General features: G+C 48.9%; 1 protein-coding gene across 3 annotated transcripts in view; it reads right to left on the bottom strand.

Annotated features, from left to right (window-relative positions):
* Positions 1-19,511, bottom strand: part of tiam1a (TIAM Rac1 associated GEF 1a) — a 47,379-nt gene extending 27,868 nt beyond the window's left edge. For 2 of the 3 annotated variants that reach the window (XM_036524179.1, XM_036524176.1), the window contains exons 1-4: positions 19,353-19,511; positions 3,744-3,839; positions 2,399-3,323; positions 641-1,112 (exon numbers count right to left, since the gene is read on the bottom strand). In XM_036524179.1, coding sequence (XP_036380072.1) covers positions 641-1,112; positions 2,399-3,313 — 1,387 coding nt within the window. In that variant the 5' untranslated portion in view covers positions 3,314-3,323; positions 3,744-3,839; positions 19,353-19,511. Of the gene's footprint in view, positions 1-640; positions 1,113-2,398; positions 3,324-3,720; positions 3,840-19,352 lie in introns of all 3 variants that reach the window. The other variant, XM_036524177.1, reaches the window with a different exon arrangement.
* Positions 19,512-20,854: the final 1,343 nt, after the last annotated feature.

The raw sequence follows: 20,854 nt of genomic DNA, 5'->3' as shown, positions 1-20,854 counted from the left end.
TATTTCTGAACTGCATGTGTGTGTGTGTGTGTGTGTGTGTGGTTTTATTTTTTTCTAAAAGCAGAGCAAAGAGTAAGTAATCTACATTACAAAACTCCCTTGTGTCATAGTCCTACAGAAAAAAAGAATAAAAATCAGAGTGGGGGAATCTTAGCCTGTCAAATTAATTTTGCTCTCCACTGACCAAACTTAGAAGTGTAGCCAAGAATTCTTAAGGAAATGTGTCAGTGGAACATTGATTTGATTTTAAACCAGGTCAAGTCATATTAGATATAATTGACATCACAAGGTCTAGAGATTTGGATTAACTAGATTACAGTTTGGGCAGAGGAGGAGGGTGAAACATTATAGATGTTACTAACGGATAATATTTAAAGAGTGCAGAATACAATTAAAATTGACACCAGCACAAACAAGATTTTGATTGATTAGGAAGAAGAAATTGAATACAAATTGCTTTTCATGTACGTACAGCAACCTTATAATGTACAACTATCACAAAGCATATTACAAAGCTTCAGAATGTAACGTTAATTTGTTGGTGCTCATCAGAGGAGGGAGTTGTACAATTCATCAACGAGCCCAATCAAAAGCAATGGGTAGTGAAAGATATCATGTAGAGGGCTAGGATGATGCTCACCTTTCAGAGACACCCAGTAGCGTTTCCACTTGCGCCGCGTGGCGGGCTCCACCTTCTTGTTCTTCTTGTGCACCAGGAAGTTCTTGACGGCGAGCTCGCCGGCCTTGCGCACCGTGCCCTGGGCCGTCACGCCGAGCAGCGGGTCCGACTGATAGGCGGAGCCTAGCGTACCGCCACTCCGCTCGTCGCTGGCGGCCGAGCCCGCCTCCTCCTGGCACTCTGTCACTGGGCACGAGCTCATCTCCAGCTCCTGCCGGAAGTTCTCGTACACCCCTTGCACGGCCCCGTCAGTCCCGGCGCCGCAGCCGTTGCTGCTGCTGCCGCTGTCGCTGCCGGCGAACATGCTGCTGCCCGCCGCCGAGTACACGGAGAAGGAGGCCGACATGGCCTTGCAGCGACGCGACTGGTGCTCCGGCTCCGCTGCTACCCCGTCGATACCGCTGTCCTCATACTCGCTGCCCTCTGTCACATCCTGCAAACACGAGACGCTTGGGTGTCGCTCTCTCCTCACACAGACAAGCCTTCCTCTTTCAGGCCCCCTCATTACCAATAACACATCTCCCCCTCATTCTGAGAATGCACGCAGCATTGTTTTGCTGCAGCTGAGGCTGAAGTGATACTTCTGAGGGTGGCGTGACACGGACACAGGGGCTTTTCTTGCGCCAGATGCAGTTATAAGAGTGATTGTTCTATATGTCTCAGCACTGGGATCGCAGCGTCATCACAGGGAGCGAAACAATCTCCCTGACACAAGTGCCTCTTGGGCAGGGGATGATGGGATATTAGAGCCCCTGGCCGTAAGATCAGGTCAGCGTCTGTGACAGAACCCCCACGTGAAGGAGCTGTATCACAACCCTGCCTGACTCACTGTTAAACCTACCCAAAGCTGAGCTCACTATAAAACAGCAAGGCATTTCTGATGAATAGCACACATAAAAAGAAATAGAATTTTCCGAACCACAGCACACTTAGAAGTCAGTATCATCGAGCAGGAGATCCAATGGACTCTTTATCACTTGCCTGCAGTTTGAAAATGTTCACTTTTACCTTTTAATTGCACAGAGGAGAAGGCAAAGACACGATGTAGACATTATGAAACTGAAATGAGGAATATTCTCTTTTTTGTAAACAGAGGCCTGTGATGTATGAGCACGCCCCGAATACATTAAGAAGTGTTGCAGGGTTTATATATTCAAGGGCTCTGAGCCGTATAATTCAGGAACAGAGAGACTCGCTGGGCACAGGAGGAGAAATGAAATGTAGGTCTACGTGGAAGCTTTACTTCCTACGCCCCCGCTGCATTGAGGATCCGTGAACAGGCAAAAACACTTCAAATCACATTACTCATGCGTGCAGCATTGTTAAATCTCCACAAGGGCAGGAATAACATGGGCAGCAGTGTAGCGTAGTGGTTAAGGAGCAGGACTCATAACCGAAAGGTTGCCAGTTTGATCCCCACTGGGGCACTGCTGCTGTACCCTTGGGCAAGGTACTTAACCCACAGTTGCCTCAGTAAATATCCAGCTGTATAAATGGATAACATTGTAAAGAACTGTAACCTATGTAAGTTGCTTTGGATAAAAGCGTCTGCCAAATGAATAAATGTAAATAACAAACAAAAACACAAATAATTTATGCGTGCCCCTGTTTTTCAGACTAGAAATCAATCAGTTAAAACAGAGGTTAAGGAGGCATTTGGGTGACATGTTTTCAAGCAGTGCAGAGTTCTTATGACTATGGCAAAACCCGGAGACTTACATGAGTGGTCTGTGCCCTTCGGCCCTGCATACTCGGGCACAGCGCCACCTGCTGGCTCGGCAGACCCTCTGACAGGCAGTGGGAGCGGCGGCAAGGCAGGGTGTAGGCGCCATACCCGTTCCCGTCGTCCTCCGATGGGGACAGCATGTTATCGTGGTCCTCGCCGGCGGCCCTGTCACCCTCGCGGCAGTACTTGGCAAATCGGTTGCGCGGCGCTCTGAGAGCAGGGCTCTTCTGGCTGCAGAGCTCGTCCAGGGAGTTGGCCCTGTTTCCGGAGTCCAGCGGCTCCATCCCCTGCGGGCTGGACTGCAGCTGCCCGTCACACTCAGCAAAGTCCTTCTCGTCCGCCGTGTCGATGATCTCCTCGGTGCTGGTGAGGTGCTCCTGGCTGAGGTCGGACAGGGAGAACTCCAGGCTGTCCTCACGCCACATGTCCGCAGACTTGGACCTCTTCTTCTTGAAGCTGCTGCCCTCCCGCGGCCCGTCGCTCATCCTCTGCAGGTACGTGACGTCGTCCGCGTAAAGCGTCTCCTCCGGCCCCTCCCGCGCCCCGGGGGTCGGCGTCAGCGCCGCGTCCGCGGGGGCGCCAGCCAGGTTGTCATGGAAGGACACAGGCCGCAGGTTCATGGCCACGCTGTCCACCCAGATGGGGCTGCCGAAGTCCCCCAGGATGCCGGCCTCGTTGAAGGGCTCCAGCCCGTTCTCGGCCAGGGACTGGGGGATGCTGGGGGTGCTGCTGGAGCGCGTGCTGGTCTCGGAGTTCCTGTGCTCGGCCTTGCCCGAAGACGCGTGCCGCGACCGCCGGGACTGCTTGCTGGAGATGCGGAGGGACCGCGACATGTGCTTGCGGGACAGATGGCCCTCACCTCCTCCGTAGAAAGCGTGGTCCCCATTCTGGCTCTCTACATTTCCCATGGTTCAGTGTCTACAGAAGCAAGCAAAGCAGTTTAGTTACCTCCAGTATCCCACCAGAGAGTCGCAAACAAATCACCTCTCTCCAGGATGCACTTCAATACAGATCCACTTCAATGAAAGAAGAGACAATTTCCTGCGTCCTTTGAAGCTAACTGTACCATTGACAGAGCTCACTTAGCACCTCCTAGGGAGAAAATCTCTCTCTCTCTCTCATCCCTGCGAGCTTAAGAGGCTGTGGTGTTTTATCGCGCGTGAGAGGCGCCGGAGCACATGACCCACACGCAAAAGACTCGGAATAACTCTGACGTGCAAGAGGAGGGAAAGTGTGAAGCCATGACGAGAGGCTCCCAGCTGCCTCACCGCCCCCGCTCTCGCACGGCACAGAACAACCCTGCAGAAAGCACAACCTGCGACAGGGCGGCCTGCTCACTGGCATCTCCGGAACAACGAGGCGTCGTCCTCCCTCAGAGACAGCATGGTCCTGAAAACACTGCTGGGGGGGGGGGGTGTGAGGGGTCGCGGCGCTCTGAAAGAAAGAAACACAGAAAGGGGGGGAAGAGAGCTGACTTAAACTATCCGCTTGCATCAGAAAGTCATAGGAAATCAAATACAGACGCTTTTCAGAGGAACTAAAACAAATCTACACATGCGCGTCTTGTTATGACAGCACACCACTCTGGGGTTTACGGATTGCGCGCCATTTGAGTTAAGGCGGCTTGGCAGGAGCTGTGTGTAACGCAAGACGGTGGGACTGCGCAGGGCGCCTGCTGAGAAGCAATGAAAGCCGTTCTCGGGAAAAACCATTCGGATTAAAGACCCGAGAGAGCGGCGATGGGCGGGACCACACACGGCGGCAGCTCCTGCCCACCGTTAGCGCTCACGGATCGAGATGCAGACTACCGTGGCGTCTGTAGCTGCACAGAGAGACGGTACGCCCGCCGACTGCATAAAGAGCAGAAGTCTGCCCTTTCCACGCAAGCCGCCGGAACGCAGCGCAAACAGCCGCGCGCACACGCGCTGACCTTTGCAAACAATGCCGCACTGTACACGGCGAGCCAAAACACAGCAGCCAATATCAAATCAAGAACAAGAATGCTCTTACATGTCCCTTCTGATTCCAGGGTTTCTGAAAACTGATTGCAGCTGCGCAATCCCCTGGGACATTTAAATGCAGTTCATTTTCAGCAAGGGACCCTTCCCGAATGTCATCAGAATATCTGAATGCAATTTAAGTAGATGGCAGCTTAATAGTAAAGTAAAAAAAAACACAATTATATGTCTATCACCGCCAGCGTGACCCAATTTCGTCTAATCCAATGTCGACAGTGCTCATTAACATATAGTGGTAAGTAGTAATAAAAAATGACGGCTGCTGTAGAGACGCCTTACGCCGTGAGGGGATTGGATGTGACTGTCGTGGAGACAGCGATACGTCTCTGTTGTGGCTGGGCTGCTGATTGTTGTGGAATGGAGAGTAAGACGGAGACCAGGAGGGAGAAAAAGAGACAGGGAGAGAGAGAGAAGAGCTCCACTGTCTGCGCACCTTCAGCAAGACTGCCCTAAATCTCCTCGTCTATTCTCCTCCCTTCAGTCTGTACACGTCAACGGCCCGGCCTGATCAAGCACATGAAAAATAGCCCTTTTCTTCTTGTGGGAGAAGGGGGCAGTCCTTTCAAGACTTCTCGACAGGAATGTGTTTTTGTGTAGACCCCTGAAGCACAGGACACAACAAGGATAAACAGGTTATCAAATCAACAAGTCACCATTACGGAAGCAGCCTGGAATGCACTGTTGTGCTGGGTTTTTGTGTTTTTTTTTCTTCTTCATTTCTTTGTAAGTCTCCCATTCTCTTGCCTGGGGGGTAAAGGGGGAAAGGTAAAGTCTGTGTTTGCACAAACACACTGTTTGGGGATTTCCGTGAAGGAATATTACCCCGCCAGAGATGAGCGCTCCAGCCACGCACAGCCAACCTGCTTGCTTCGAGGGGGCAGCAGACGGTGTGTGTGTGTGTGTGTGTGTGTGTGTGTGTGTGTGTGTGTGCATGTGCTCTCCAGCAGACGCAGCCCAGCAGTGTTACGCAGATGGAGGAGAGACGGGAGGAAGGCAGAGCAGCTGATGTTCCTTTCGGGACGGGACCTGAGGGGCATTGTCTGTGCGTGCAAGCATAGTGGGGGGCTCAGTGCTGATGCTAGCGCGCTCAAGCTCACCGTGAAGAGGAGTTACATAAACAGGGGCTGACCCTGTTTTCCTGATTAGTGCTTCCCTCTTCTTCTCCCCTCACTGTCCTCCATATTCATCTCCCTCTCTGTTCTCTCACAGACCGACTTCTTGTTGTCTCCACCCCACCCACCTCCGTTCTCCACCCCCCTTCTCCATCTCTCTTTACCATTTCCTCATCATCCCTCTTCTCATCCAATCACGGATTGCAGTTCCCTCACTGTTCTTACCCACTTTGTTTCTTCTGTCTTTCTCCTCCACCGATCTCTCTTTTCTATCTCTCTCTTCCACCTTTCTCCTCCACCCCCTCTCCATCTGTTCTTCTCACCTCTCTCTTCCATATTTCTCCTCTGCCTCCTCCATCCACCCTCCTTTCCACCTCTCTCTTCTATCTTCTCTACCTCTGCCTCATCTTCTCCACCTATTCACCCATCTCACATTCTTCCTTCTCCATTTCTTTTATTTTTCCTCCCAGGAACTATACTTCTGTGTAAGCTCTGATGTTCATTCAATTGCATTTCTAGTCGAGTCAAACCAAGGTTAGCTGCATCAGGGTTTATGGGATTAGCTTTCTTTCCTATCAGGTTGTAAATCAGGGGAAATGATGCAAGGGGGGAGAGGATGGTGCAAATGCCATTGCATTGCATTACAGAAAGGTTACATCAATGGGAAGCCTCACCGAGGCAAATAAACCACTGGCAGAGATGTGACACTCAAAAGACAAATTCCAGACAAATGTTGCCGCGCTCATGCACTTCCCCTACAAGAATGATGGCTGTTGTTCTCTTCACATCCTTTAACTCCCATTTTTATCTCTCGGCATCTGCTCTCTCTTACTCTATCTCTCTCTTTTTCTGGGTTGTGAGTGTGCGTGTGTGTCTGTGTGTCAGTTGACAGAGCAGGGTGGACCAGAGCCAAGCACTGAACCGACAGCAATGTCCATAGCTTGGGGGAAACCAGCAGAGAAAACCTCCCTAATGCTGCATTCTGAGGCGACGGGCAATGCGTGACGGTCGATTGACTACTCAAGTGCTCAAGTGACAGGCGGACGAAAATAAAAAAGGGAAAGCAAGGGAGTGGTATAATTTATGTCATACACCAGCACCAAGGTTTGAAGTCCTCTCAAACTGCTCAAGTTTGAGGCACCAGTCCCATTTAGAAAAATGTAACGGGGGAGCCCGTAAGTGCAGAGGAGGGCCTGAGGAGAACTACCCACTGAGCTGTGCAGCTGGGGTTTATTTTTAAAACTTTAATCAGAGACACTTAAAACGCCTCTGCACTGCAGAGGACACATTGGCATAGCTCACTTCACTCCATCAATAATGGAATACGGAACTGTACAGAGAGACACAGGCCACAAATATATATATATATATATATATATATGTATTTATATATGTACACCATAGCTGTCAGTCTTTCATTCTTTCAGTAAAGAATCCTAAATATGAAAAAATGAAGCCTTGATGTGAAATGGAAAAAAACTCTGCATCCGGCACATTAAAAGTCTAGACTGTAAGCTACTGAGATTCAGGATGTTGTTGTGTAAGGGCACAAATAATAGGTCTATACACAAAAAACAGACAGTCCTCTCTCAGCCCCTCCACCCCCCTCCCCCACCAAATGCTTCCAGGACGGAAACCGTCCATCTGTCTTGAGGATGTGAGGATGAGTGTCTGTGCCGCTGTGCCGACCCCATGGGCACGGCGGACCTTCGGCGCATCGCAATCAGATAATAAATGACTACTGTGTGCTGTGGTTGCCCTGCCACCCGCCGCTGTGTGACAAAAATGGGCTTGCTGTGGAACAAATCAGCAGCACTGTCCCACCAGCATGGGGCTGTTTGTCAAAAGCCGCCGCCACACCTCCCACCCCCCATCCCACCCCGGGCTGTGTCCCTAGATCACCGCGGGGTCCCCGTCACCTCCCATTCATTGACCTGTCATGGCATCTTGGGGACGGGGGGCTGAAACGGGGCGACCCACCTTCATCTTGGCATGGGGCCATCGGCGCACTGACAGCACTGTCATTCAAACAGTGACAGGCTGTCACAAACTACTGTTTAAAAACCCCCTCTCTCTCCGATTTCCCGTGCTTAAGAGTACAGCAAAAATTACCCATAATAACAGCGGCGCTCAAACAAGAGGGGATGAACAAAGACAAATGCGAGAGTGCGTGATGTCATGCAAACATTTCCTTAGTACAGCGGGGGAAGATAAACTCCTCCTGAGCTCCATCTGTAAAGTATTTAGTGCCTCTCTGCCCGCGAGGCAAAGCTGAGCTGCCGAAGCGATGTGCAATCTCTCCCCAGACCCCACCACGGTGCAGAGAGGTGAAAGATGGCTGTGGGCTGTATTCTCTTCCAGTTCGAGTCCCTGATCCTAGCCCCTCCCCACCCACCCCATTGATAGCACCTCCTGTTCTCTCTCTCTCCTTAGGGTGCGTTCACATATGCTACCAAAATATGATGGGGGGCCAAGTTATTGTTGCCTCTTTGAATTCTGCGGAGGAGGGATACGGAGACAGCCACTTCACTTTGAAAGATGGTCCCCCTTTCTCCTTGAAGTGATTAATTATTGACATTTTGCTTCCAATGATAGATCAGGAAACTGTGTCACACAATTACAATATTGTGATCTAATGACCATTACACGCTTGTACTCATGAGGTTAAAAACACACACTAGCACCACCTTCAAAACCCAAAGACAGACACCAAATTTACATGAGCATACATCCTAAAAGCTAGCAACCACTGTGAGAACAAGGACAAGGAGAAAACCTGTTAAAGAGATAAACAAAGTAATCACATCTTCTTCTGCCTCTGTAGCATAACAAATCTTCCCATAGCCAGAACAGAGAACAGAGCACAGAGGTATACCAGCCCTTGAGACTGAGTCTTACATAAGCTCCTGGGTTTTGCCATCAGCCTTTCAGCCTCTGTTTTTCTCAGTTTTCTCCTTTGCTGTGCTCAAATCAAATGTCTTCTCCGGTTGAGGAAAGTTTCCTTGTTATATTAAAAGCTTTCTGCCACATGACTACATAATTGTCCTTGGATCAAGAGAAGCTTCCTGCACTTAATTTTAGCATGGCGTTTCTTGTACAAGTTCAAGATAAACTTTACTTTAATAATAATCCATTAATTGCAGTGTTCGTTTCAGACCTTGCAATGAATTCCTCAGGTAGCTTTTCTTCATCCCCGAATTAACGCGTCTCAGTTTGTTATGTTTGAGAAGTCAGGCGCTCTGGTCTCATTTTAACAACCCCTTACAAAAATAGCCAGTGATAAATGACGCACGAGGCGCAGTGAGATCCCTGTTGTTGCCGGAGACCTCACATTTCACAATCAACACCGTCGCAACAAAAGGCCCCACTTCGCACTGAACAACCTCGATGCGTTCCCTTTCGAATTACATCAGAAACCAGAAAATCAGACACAGAGACTGAGATCTGACTGTCTCCTTTCATCTTATTTATTCTCTGTTAGCTGACAGCCATGTACACCCTGCCGAACAGCCCTGCCCTATATTCATGGCTCTTATCTGTAAAAGTCAAATATCTTCCTCCGGATAACGCCAGCCAGAAGATATGCTGCAGTGAACTGTTCGTGACATCCCTCCCATGATGCTCAGCAGCACAGCTGGGGGGATAACCTGACCGAGTTCCCCGCTGCCAAACCCCCCCCCCCCCCCACCTTACTCGGGTGTCCTGTAATGATGACTTCCTGGCCCCAGTCATCCCTTAACTGTGTGACAGGTAGATATCAGGCCCTTTGTTATTAAAGAGAGCATTGATCTGGCCCTTTGTCATTACAGAGCTCGCCGGTGCAGCCTCTCCTTTGTCAAATACCTGGGCCTGTTGGGACAGGAGCAGGGCAAACACACGCTGTGAGCCGACACCGATCTCCTGCAGTCCTGCTGCACCCGGCTCTGCAAGGTCAAACAATGTCCATTACAGTAGGAGCTGATGGGAAAAAAATGCCCTGCAGCCAAACTCTGACTACTGACCTGATTTTGTAATGAATAAAAGTGCAAGAACCACTTGGAAGTATATTCCAAAATCTGGCAGGAGCTTAAAGCATGAAAGAAAAGGGAGTAAAATACTATATCCCATTATATTAAATCATCCTATGGTGAATCAAACCATACGTGGGCAGAAATTTTTATTGTAATTGCAATACATTCAGCAACATAAATCTGACTTGTGAGTCGGGAGGGGTGCAGCACGATTGTGTTGATGGAAATTTCCATTGCAGAGATGGCACAAGGGGGTGGAAAGGACTGGCCAGTGTCTGAAGTCTTGAGTGTCCTGTCAGCGGTACAGTACAGCCTGCAAGTGACCACCCACTGAGCAAACAGCCCCTGGCATCCCTGACCGTGCCCCCCACAGCCTCGCCCCACCTCAACACCGGGCCCATCTCAGAGGCCTCTCCATATCTCACATTCCTCAGCAGATCTCTCAAGCATGGGGGGGATGGGCTCTAGTCAACAAGATATTCATTGACATATACAAATCCCTTTTCTACTCTGTAACATTTCCACAGGACGAATTACATGCAATATACCTATTAGTAATAATAATAATAATCATTATATGAAGCAGTTAAATATTATGGCATTTTTTAAATGCCAGGTGAGACCTGGAGCTCCACCAGAATGTGACGCATCTCACATTTTCTCCTCAGTCTGCGTGTCTGCAGAGCCGGTCTGAGGACATTTTAGTCAACACACATTCCCTGCAAGAGTGATCCAGAAGAATCAATCAGAAATAAATGCTTCTAGGAATATAAAGGTATGCAGTAAAGCCGAATCAAATAACATTGGATTATTTACTGACATGTCAATTACAACAAAGGCAAACTTCCCAGTTCAAAGGCTTGAATATTTAATTTTGTTTCCCCCGCAAGTCAATATGATAATATGGACAATGGAAATAATCTAGATGGATGCACTTCACTGGCTCATAAGAAACAACACCATAAAACAAACGGCTATTACAGCTGAAGACTGTGAGTGGCCGCAGCCCATGTGTTCATAATAAAAACAAACATGGCAATTCCAGCTCTCTAATAGGACCTCGGCGCTAATGGATTTTGAAAGATTTAAATCCCCATCCTTAGGGGATTCCTGCTCTCATATGAAACAAGGGTGTTCATCATTGGCAGAGCCGTAAAACTGTTGAGAGACGGGCCAGGGCAGCGGACCTAAACCCGCGACTGCCATAAATCTAACGGAAGCAGGCAAAACATTACAAACCCTTTGACGGGAATGGATTCATCTCAATTAAAACCAAAACGTCAGGTCATGAAATATTACAATCATGACTACATGCAAACCTGACAAAAATATATTTGAAAAACGAACATACTCTGGGCCATGCTAAAGATACTACTGTCACAGTGAAGTGGTAAACAGAGATGCACAAAAAAACAGGAGAGTTATAGTATTAATGTGACGTTGCAGTCCCCTGCCATTTACCTGGTGTATGTGAAAGGGTAGCAACCACTAATATGGTCAGTGGTATAAATGTGAGCAATGAGCAATCCCGGCAATTCAAAGCCAGAGCTTTGCCAGCATCATTGGCGTGAAAGTAGCTAAAGAGGGACAACTCTGGCCTGAGCCTGACCTGTGACTCTCTCCAGCGGCAGTGGCACGAGACGAGACGGGCAGCAAAGCTCATCAGTGTCAGCCCTAATGGACTTCCTCGTTATTACTTCTGTTTTGACTTCTCAGAGCTCGCTGCCTTGTTACATAACAAGCAAACAAGCAGCAAAACAAGTCCTTTGCTTTGGGAAAAAAAAAATACAGAACCCAGACGGGCCTCTCTCTGACGTACTCCTGAGCAACAAAAATGCATGGTGTGTCCGGTTGCACCATAGATAATGAGGAGCACCACGGTAATGCGCAATACCACGCCGCAGAAGAAGAAGCACGGAAGAGGCTGAGGGTGGACCAAATTTACGCGCGTGCCAATGAATTCGTGAGCACGATTTCTCCCACATTGTATCACGTTTTCTGTTCTTTTTCTTGCTATAGTGGCTGCTCTATCTGTTAACAGCTCTAACGGAGTAATTATCAAGAGCATGGCTTTTTGTTCTTCTGTGGATCATCAAAGATTTGGAACAAAGCACCATCAAGGAGTTGTTTCTTGTGTCATTTTTAAAGATGTTGCTCTCCACTTTCCATTCCAACACACCAGTAAGCACACAAATGAAAGCAAGGCCCTCTCCCCTGGGATCAGTCTATGCACTAGAACTTCACATGCTCATGAAGTAGGGACATTTGACAGTGTAGCTGACATTACAAGTACCATTATCTATTCCCCCTGGATCAGGAGTGCTTTTCCTTTAAACTAAGCCTTATCTGACTCTGTCTCCATGGTCTGCTACTTCAGAAAGACCAGGATTATAAAGCACCTGGTTCTCAGGTTCTCTCCGTCTTAAACCCTCCTGATTGTGAGGAGCCTCCTTCACTGCAGAGTTTGGGAGCATAAGGGAATACATTGGCGTTCACAAGGGGGTTTAATGTTTTCCATAAGCCATTCTTTTCTTCCTCCCAGCCCCTGATTTAGTAAGACCTGAAATATCCAGTGCCGTTTTTGTGTGCTTGTTCTGTTTTGACTGGGAAAATTTTTGGATTTTTCCACTTGCCACATTTGAAAGGCCTTTTTTGTTTTCTTCTGTTTTTTTTTTTTTGGACTGGAATATTTTTTTGAAATATTAAATATAAACTGTGTTAATAGAGACACTGAGTGACAAGCAGCTGGGGACCTTTGAGTGGAGATGAAAACACTGTAAGTTGCCTACTGAGCTATCCTTAGCGGAGTACAGCCAAGTCTTGCCCCTACTGATCTCCCTCCAATGGCTACTGGTAATGGCTCACATCCAGTTCAAGCTGCTGGTGTTAGCCAGCCAGGCAGCAAACTCCCCCTTATATCTTCAATTGATCATCCGACACTACACACCAGCCAGGTCAATCTGCTCTGGAACTTCAAAATGCCTGGCACTCCCTCCCTTTTATAGCCACAGGTCCTGGCCAGTCTGTCTGTCCTGGCTCTACTGTGATGGAATGAGCCTCATGTAACCGTCAGAACAGTATTCTGCACTGAAGCATGGCTACATATTCCCAACCTGTTTAAACCCTTTGCTGTGAGCCTCATCAGAGTCTACACAAATTGGCTATGCCATGTGATCATGTGTATCATGCACAGAACTAAGCCCTGGTGTGTTTTTTCGTTTGGTCTTTGGGTAAACACACACACTGAAAATGAACCTTGGTGTATTTTAGCAGATGTTTAATGGTTTTAAGTGAATACTCAGACTTCAGATAAAGAAGCTGTTGTGCCTGTCAGCTGACAGTTTGCTCTCTGGATGAAGAAGGGGAGGGAGAGGAACAGAGAGGTGGTACTTTGCTGTCTTACAGCAGATTTTCTTCAAGGGGGCAGCACCACACAGACACACCCCCCCCCCCCCCAATCACAGACCAGAACAAAAGCATTTGGACAGGAGAGAGCTGTGGTGAGGGCGGATGGAAGCTGAGATTGTCTGAGGGAGTTTGTCTTGCGGGGGAGGTGAGAAGGCCTTGTTTGATGAGGTGTGGAGCTACTCTGCAGGCGAGGACAGGGAACAAACTGCAGGAAATGAGCCACCACCACCTCCCCCAACCCCCTCCCTAATTCCCAGTCCCAGGCCACTCTAACTTACTCAGCCCCCGTACTGAATACAGACCCCGCATATGTGTGCCCCCCCCCACCCCCACCCCCACTCCCCATCTCCTGTCAAGTGCTCAGCACACATTAACATTAATACAGATCCCCGGTTAAGCTCTCACGTTGTGAAGTTTAAAGAAATGGAAATGGAAAGTGAGGTACCCACTCACGCACAGCACACCACTGCAGTGGAGTCTCAAAGCCGACAAACACATGAGACCAGAGAGCGGGACAGCTCTTCCTGCACTGAGTTATTCACCCAGAGCAGAATCCCACAGAATTGTGCCACCGGGCTACTTTCAAGCACAGGTCAAGCTTTCTCCCTGCATGCTCTGTAAGATTCTTACATTCTGCTTTCTTTTGGCGAGGTGACACTGTCAGATCAGTGGGCCCTACCATGATAAGAGGGTCTGCCCCAGGACCTGACTGACAAAGGCCCTCTTGAGCGAATCCTGGCAGGGGGGGAGGGAGGGGCTTTCAGCACTGATCCAGGTGGCCCTGCACTGCCAGGGGAGTGGGGGCTGAGGCAGACACTCACAAGCTCTGCAAAAACCCTGATACGGGGTTCACCTGGCCCCTTTGAAGTCCCTGAACAGGTGCTATATGGAAACCCAGGCAAGTCTCAGCAGATCCCAGGGAAAAAAAGCAGAGGTTTGGAGAGTGCTCTCGGGACTCATGTTGCTGGGTGGGGGGTAGTGGGGAGAGGGGAGGGGAGGGGAGATATCTTACACTTCTGCACCTGGGTAAACAATCAGGGCTCGCAAACAAACTGCTCCCCTGAAAAAAGACAAGGGGGACGCGGGGGAAGGCCTCCCTCTTTGTTTTTCCAGGCGGACAGGCGGCATCGGCTGGCAAGAATGTCGCGAACAAACGGCAAACGATCCACCCAAGACACATGCCCCGCTGCCTGAGGTTTCTACCTGAGCGTGACAGTTGCTAGCTGTGAGTTTGAGCTTGGAGCATAATTTGCACAAAGCACTAATAACTTATATGCCCCCTCCCACCACCGCCATAAGGGCCTTCTCTTTTTCAAGCTCCTCTGCTAAAGATTAGGAGTAATGAACAAAACAGGTATGTGTTGCACCTTTCATACACAACGCATAAGACAAACCGTGCTCTCCTGCTTTGCCCTGACACTCCACACAAAAAGCCTGCATGGAGTACACTGTGCAGACAAAGCCTTGTCTGGGTGAAGAGAAAGAATAACATTTGGCATTATAAACAACGGCAGTCAGACAACAGGCAGGAAAGACTCTTGTGTTTGCATTTTCCTCTCGACAAGAGATGACAGACATCTTAACCGGTGAATCCAAATGCATGCCAGAGCGATGTGGCTTGTAAATAAGAAGACAAAACTCCCATTACAACAGACAACACCGGCTATTGAGCAGGTCACTGCGAATCAATGCGCCGCCACAGGACGACAACAACAACAGCATTCAGCTCAACTTCCTCCGAGGACTTTGTGAAAGTGCCAATTACAGTTTCCACACCGCCGAGCCGGTTAACCTGACCGTCAGAGACAAAAGACCCTGACCTCCACCCAGCCACACAAAGCGTGCAGCAGCAGATACTGCCGCTACACTTTACCGCCCCCCCCCCCCCCCCTTCCCCAGAGAGCTCCCAGATGACTCTCTCAAGTGTGGCGATGACATTTCGCTTGCGAGAGCAAGTGTTGAGGGGGCAAGCGCAAAACGCTCAGACGCAGCGTTCCCACTCTTCACCTCTCGCATCCTGTCAGGTTTCTCAGCAGGAGTCCTGACTCCGGGCGTCAGCACATACAGCTCACATTTTGTTTTGCGTAGGAGCTCCTTCTTTTTTTTTTTTTTTTTTTTTTTTTTGCTGTGGCTCGACATTACAGATGAATAAGCACTCCCCGTGAGTCTGACGGAAACTGCTCGGCACTCTGGTCATAAAAAGGGCGCACGTAATGGAGCTGAACAATGTCAGCAAAACTGCGAGATTACCGAGAGGACTACGGCACGCTAATTTTCACCCCGGCGCCCAAAACACGGCGGCCCAAAAACAGAGTCAGCTGCATCGCCTGCTGTGTGTTTTGTATTCAGGAATGACATTGCACCACTGAGTGCAGGATGCCTCGTACACTGCAATAACTCTGTACCTGCTACACTGGCATTAGGAGCAACAGCACTGTTACTATTTCACTGGCTACAGGAGAAACAACACTGTTCCTCCTTCAACGGCTGTAGAGGAAAAACACAGCTCCTCCTCCACTGGCCACAGGGGCAAGGAACAGATATTCTCTGCTTGCTTCAGGGGAGGCGGGCAAAACAAAAGCAAACAAAAACCACTGACTAGCGAGCATGTACTCAAAATGTGTATTTTGAAAGATAAATCAGCATGCTCCAAAATATCCTTCCCCGAAGTCATCGCAGCGCTTCCAGGTCAGCGCACAGGAATATGGAGCCAGCCAATCGCCTCGCTGCACACTGCGCAGACCGGCACGCTTTCTTTTACACACTGCCTCGAGCGCGGCCGCACGGAGACGGCGCTCTGGCGTGACTGGCCGAGTAGCTCCCTGCGGTGAAATCAACAGTCGAGCAGAAGAGGGGAAAAGGTCTGTATGAGCAAACACCAACAAATCCAAATCGGTCACCCTCAATCTCCATCCCAGCACTCTCCCTTTCTCTTTCAGTGGAGCCATCACAAAAAAAAAAAATCTAAACGCATGACCTAGATTTCCCTTGCAGTTGCTTTTAACAGCCGTAGCTGACCACACATTACTCAGAGTTTGACTTAACAATGAGAAAGTGCTGCTGACAGTGAGAAGAGGACAACAGTTCCCCAGTGTGGATGTGGTCTCCGGAAGACTCCTTAGCAGTCTTACCCAAGCATTGAGAAAGACACCTATCCCCCCTGAGCCAAACACAGCTAAGGATTAATGCAAACATTTAGACAGAGGACACAAACCCCCCTCCTCTCCAGCAGCAAAAAGAAATCCTCCCCTCTCCTTGGCACCATGGATATCCAATTGGAAAGGAAGAGGCGAGGCACGGTTGGCTGGATTCTACAAGCCCCCTTCGCATGGCGACACAAAGCCGGGCATGAATGGGCCTCCATGCTCCGCACAGCCTTGATCACAAGACTCAGCACAGACTGATAATCTACGCCCGCCCTCCAGCACAGCGATACCCCTGCTCTCCCCCAATTAGTGACAGCCAAGTGACACAGCCACACAGTCCCCATTCTTACCGCTCCAAGGACCCGCTGTCTATTTAGAGGAGGGGGGATTTGGGGAATAAGGGTGTGTTTGCTTGGGTGCATGCGTGTTTGTTTGTCTGGAATCGCACAGCAATGTGACAGTGCTTCCTTTGCTCAAACACTTCCTGCCATTACAAAGAGACACCATCGGAAACCCTGCGCTTATCAGCAGGGCTAAGAGCTGACAAAAAATATTCTTTTCATAGGTAGGGTGTAGAACACAGGAGGTCCTGTTCAATCCCCTTCTCATAACAATATCCTTCAGGACAGTCCAACTTACTACTCATAAAGATATCCATGAAGACCCATGATGTAATGCTCCAGTCATCTAACCGTGCCAATCTAGCTGAACAGCACATCTGAATATATGAGCGCATTAGCACACGCCTAATGCACAGAATGTGAATGCTATTCACGACATGCCCTGGAACCAATAGCCTGAAAATTATGACAATTATGATATGGAGCTTAGTCTAAGAGTGGGTTAAGAGATGATGGGGGATGGGGGGGGGTGCCTCTGAGTTCACATGCAGCTAATCCCAGCTATAAAGACTGAACCATTCTTTGGTCAGCACAGGAAGAGCAGCGAGCAATTAGGAGGGAAGGCCCCCCACTCCTGTAACGCCAGCAATGACGGCCTTCTCCCAGGAAAATCCACCATCAAAACAGAAATGCATTAATTATGAATCACAGAAGATGAAGGAAGAACAAAAGAATGTGTCTCGTTTGAGCACTTACTTTTATCCCAATCCCCCCCCCCATCTTCCCCCACCCCCCCAAGGGTTCTGTCTCATAAACAAACATTTAAACTGTGTGTGTGTGTGTGTGTGTGTGTGTGTGTGTGTGTGTGTGTGTGTTTTGAGGGGGGAGAGGGGTTGGCGCTTTTAACAGCTGCATGTTAACCCAGGCTTGGGATGGTAACACTCTCAGATGTGGCACAGTGACAAGGACATGGCAGTGCCATTCCCTGGTCCTGCTAGTGCGAATGTCCTTTGGTGGGTAAGCAAACCGCAACACCCGCCAAGACACCCGTCATCACTTCCATGATGGGCACAGCTCCGCTCTGCGCATTTCTGCTTCGCAACCACACACAAGACACCGCAACTTTGCCATAGCGGGTCCTCACTGTAGGTCTTCAACTGCCATGTGTGTTTGAGGGGGTGGGGGTTGGGTGGGGGCTGCCGCCAGCACTGTACTGCATTAGGTGAGACAACTTGGTGTGAGAGCCGTATAGAAATGGGTCACTGCTCATCCCCCATGGCTCTGAGTTACTGGTTTCCTAAATATCTGCCACGGACACACAGTGGCTCTGCCGTGACCCACTTAGGCCAAGTCCAACCCCTAACCTCCACATCCCGCATGACTACTTCATTGGGTGGGGCACCCCCCCCCCCCCCCGCAACAGCACCAGCTTTGTTACTCATTTATTTTCCTCTTCTCTGGGCGATAGATCCACTAAGGGGAACACAAATTATTCACGAGATTTCATTAGACTTTAGCGCAAAATCCCCTCTCACGCTTCAATAAGCAGGCCAATGAAACAATTACAGTTGTGTCGTCCCTCAGAACAGAATTTGAATATTGTGGACATGTTTTATAAACCATTTTACATGTCAGTGAGGAAAACTAATAATCATGTTCAACTCCTCTGTGGATTAACGTGGAGCTGCAGGAGCAAACAACACGTTGTGCTCAATTTCTCTTTGTCATGTGATCTTTAGCATTCACTAATTGAAAGGACCGGGTAGATTGAAAACGTGACAAAGCAAAATAATCTTTCTTAAAGGAGCCCCGCTCATCAAACGTAAACCACTGCACTTGCTGGTAGCATAAAATGTAATCTTATTTCTGTCCTGCTTATTGATCACAGTAATTTTCCTGTCTGAAAGGTTGAAAACCTCACATATACATCAGAGGCACATGAACGAATGGGCATACAAATGAACGGGGTTTATTATTTTTTAAAAAAAGCAGCAGCCACCACTGCAGCGAGTCTCCCCTCAGGAAGAGGCTGGCGGAATGGGGACAGGAATCCGTCTGGATGCCTTATGTGACCCGGACAGCTGAGACCCGGAGCCCTGACCTCCTCACCCTGATAAGCCCACCAGGGGTCAATGGATTCCTCTGCTTTAACACCACCGTGGCGATCTCACCCCCCCCTCCCCTTTCTGTCTCTTCCTTTCCCCCTCTCTCTCTGTCCACGCTTCTCAAGAGCACAGTCAAGACACACACAGGCATAGTCTCAGTGCGGAGAGACTTCAGGAACTCTGTCCTTCAACCCCCGTCCCTGGTTCTCTGGATTCCCTTTTAGCTTGAGCAAATTTCCTTAACTACAGCTCATCCCTCACTCTCAGAATTTTCCCCCTGCTCTGTCTGCATTGTCATTACAACGACGTGCACGCACACCCTGGGCTGTATTGTCTGTCACAGTGTGAAGGCTGGCACGATGGTATCTGTCCCAATGAGTTTTAGTTACCCATTTACTACGGCGCTGGGGAGGGGAAGGTTAGGAAGAGGAAGCCCAACAGCACTGACAACACTGTAAAATACTGTTTTACATGTCATAAACGATATCAGCCCTGAGTCTGGGAAAGCCCTCAACTGACGTGCGATTAATCAAAAGTTACTACCTCTCTTACCAAGGTATTGTTTTAACACAGTATCAACACAATGTGTTTTCCATAAAGCTCATTATATGAAAGCATGACTAGCAAAAATGCCCTAACGGATGCGAATAAATCCCTGTCCTCCCTTTTTCTTAACACCTCCGTTGGGGGCGAAAGGGAATTCAAGCCAAGGGGTGATTGAGATCTGGCTTCCAAACACACACACACGCAGCGCAGACGACAGAGTAAAAACAGCCAAAAAATACAGTGGCAGTGACAGTACCTTACCTTGCCGGCTGCAGCTAGACAAGGGTACTCCTTTCAGACAGCTCGGAGAAATTCCAGCAACACCATCGGGGGGATTTCACGCTCCATTCAGGTTATTTCCCACACGTCGCTTCCAACTCCACGGCAGCCCAAGTCTTGCATGTGAGGATGAGTCCACAAACTGAGGGGGGAGAAGAGGCAATGTGTGTGTTTGTGCCTCTCTCTCTCTCTCTCGCTCACCCACTCACACGCACTCACTTTACCCTCCCCTTTCCCTCTCTCTCCCCCTCTTTTTCTCTCTCTCTTTCTCTCTCTCTCTGCTTAATTCCACCTCCCCCGGACTGACAATTGACTGCCGGTGTGAATGTTGCTCCTTTTGCTTTAAGCCCTCAGACCTCCCATGTCTCCTTTTTAATTGCCTGCAAACACTCCTCTGTGGATACACATGGACACACCACACACGCACACACATGGACACACCCCTCTTTCTCTCTCTCACCCCTCTATCACTGAAGGCAGCGGGGCTTATTCAGGTTTCCAACCTGACTGCACCTGAAAGAAAATCTATCAAGTTCAAAAATCACATCATCTTTTGACTTCATTTCTTATCAGAGGCAGTGCATGGGAAAAGATATTTCATCTCTTATGACTAAGAAAAGGGCTTAAAACAGAAAGAAGCAGATTGAAATCATGAAGTGCTCCACCCTGTTTGCTTGGTGGAAGGCAACTATGAAAAGTGCTGTGGGGAAAACACAGAGTGATGAAAGCGCTCCAGCAGTGGTGTTTTAGCCTGTTTGAGGAAGGGGGAGGCGGGGAGACTGCGTGCTCCGTGTCGTTCCCGCTATGCTCCAAAATAGAACTGTGAATGAACCATGCATTGTTGTCATAGCACCGGTGATGCAGTGAGTGAGGCGGTTAACGTCACTGATGAAAACCTGGTGTGGTACACTTAAAACCCCTTAAAACTGCAGAGAGAGAGGAGGAGGAGGAGGAGGAGGAGGAGAGGGAGAGAAATGGATATAAGCGCTACAGCATTCAGATCACATGCTCGATTACCTGCTTTGCATACATGCCGGTCCTAAACTTTTTCCTCAATCCGTACTGATAATCTAGCTGGGCCTTTTAGCGCTGTCTAAAATCAGTGCCTGTCTTCCTGTATATGCTAACTGTGAGTAGCTACAGATACAAATAACTAACTGCCCTGTGTTTTTGGCTTCCTAATCATAACACAGATTATTTTTACTATATTTACTAGTTAAAGAATGTCAGGCAGTTTTGCACGTCATCAAAAAGCAAATCAATGATATTTCTCTCAGTTTCTCATGGTTTCCAGTAGCTGATGACAACATACCAAGCCACGTGACCATGCAGTTAGAGCACAGAGCACCAGTGGCAACAGAATGTACAACTAGGACTACCCCAGCAGGAAAAACCTCACTCAAACAGAGACAATGGGGGAGGAACACACCTATATTCCTGAGGGCTTCAGAGACATTCCATTCTCTCGACACAGACAAAACCTC

This window comes from Megalops cyprinoides, chromosome 3 (assembly GCF_013368585.1).
Source record: "Megalops cyprinoides isolate fMegCyp1 chromosome 3, fMegCyp1.pri, whole genome shotgun sequence".
NCBI classification, from domain to species: domain Eukaryota; kingdom Metazoa; phylum Chordata; class Actinopteri; order Elopiformes; family Megalopidae; genus Megalops; species Megalops cyprinoides.
Note: the sequence above shows the minus strand (reverse complement) of the source record. Positions and strands in the feature narration are given on the sequence as shown.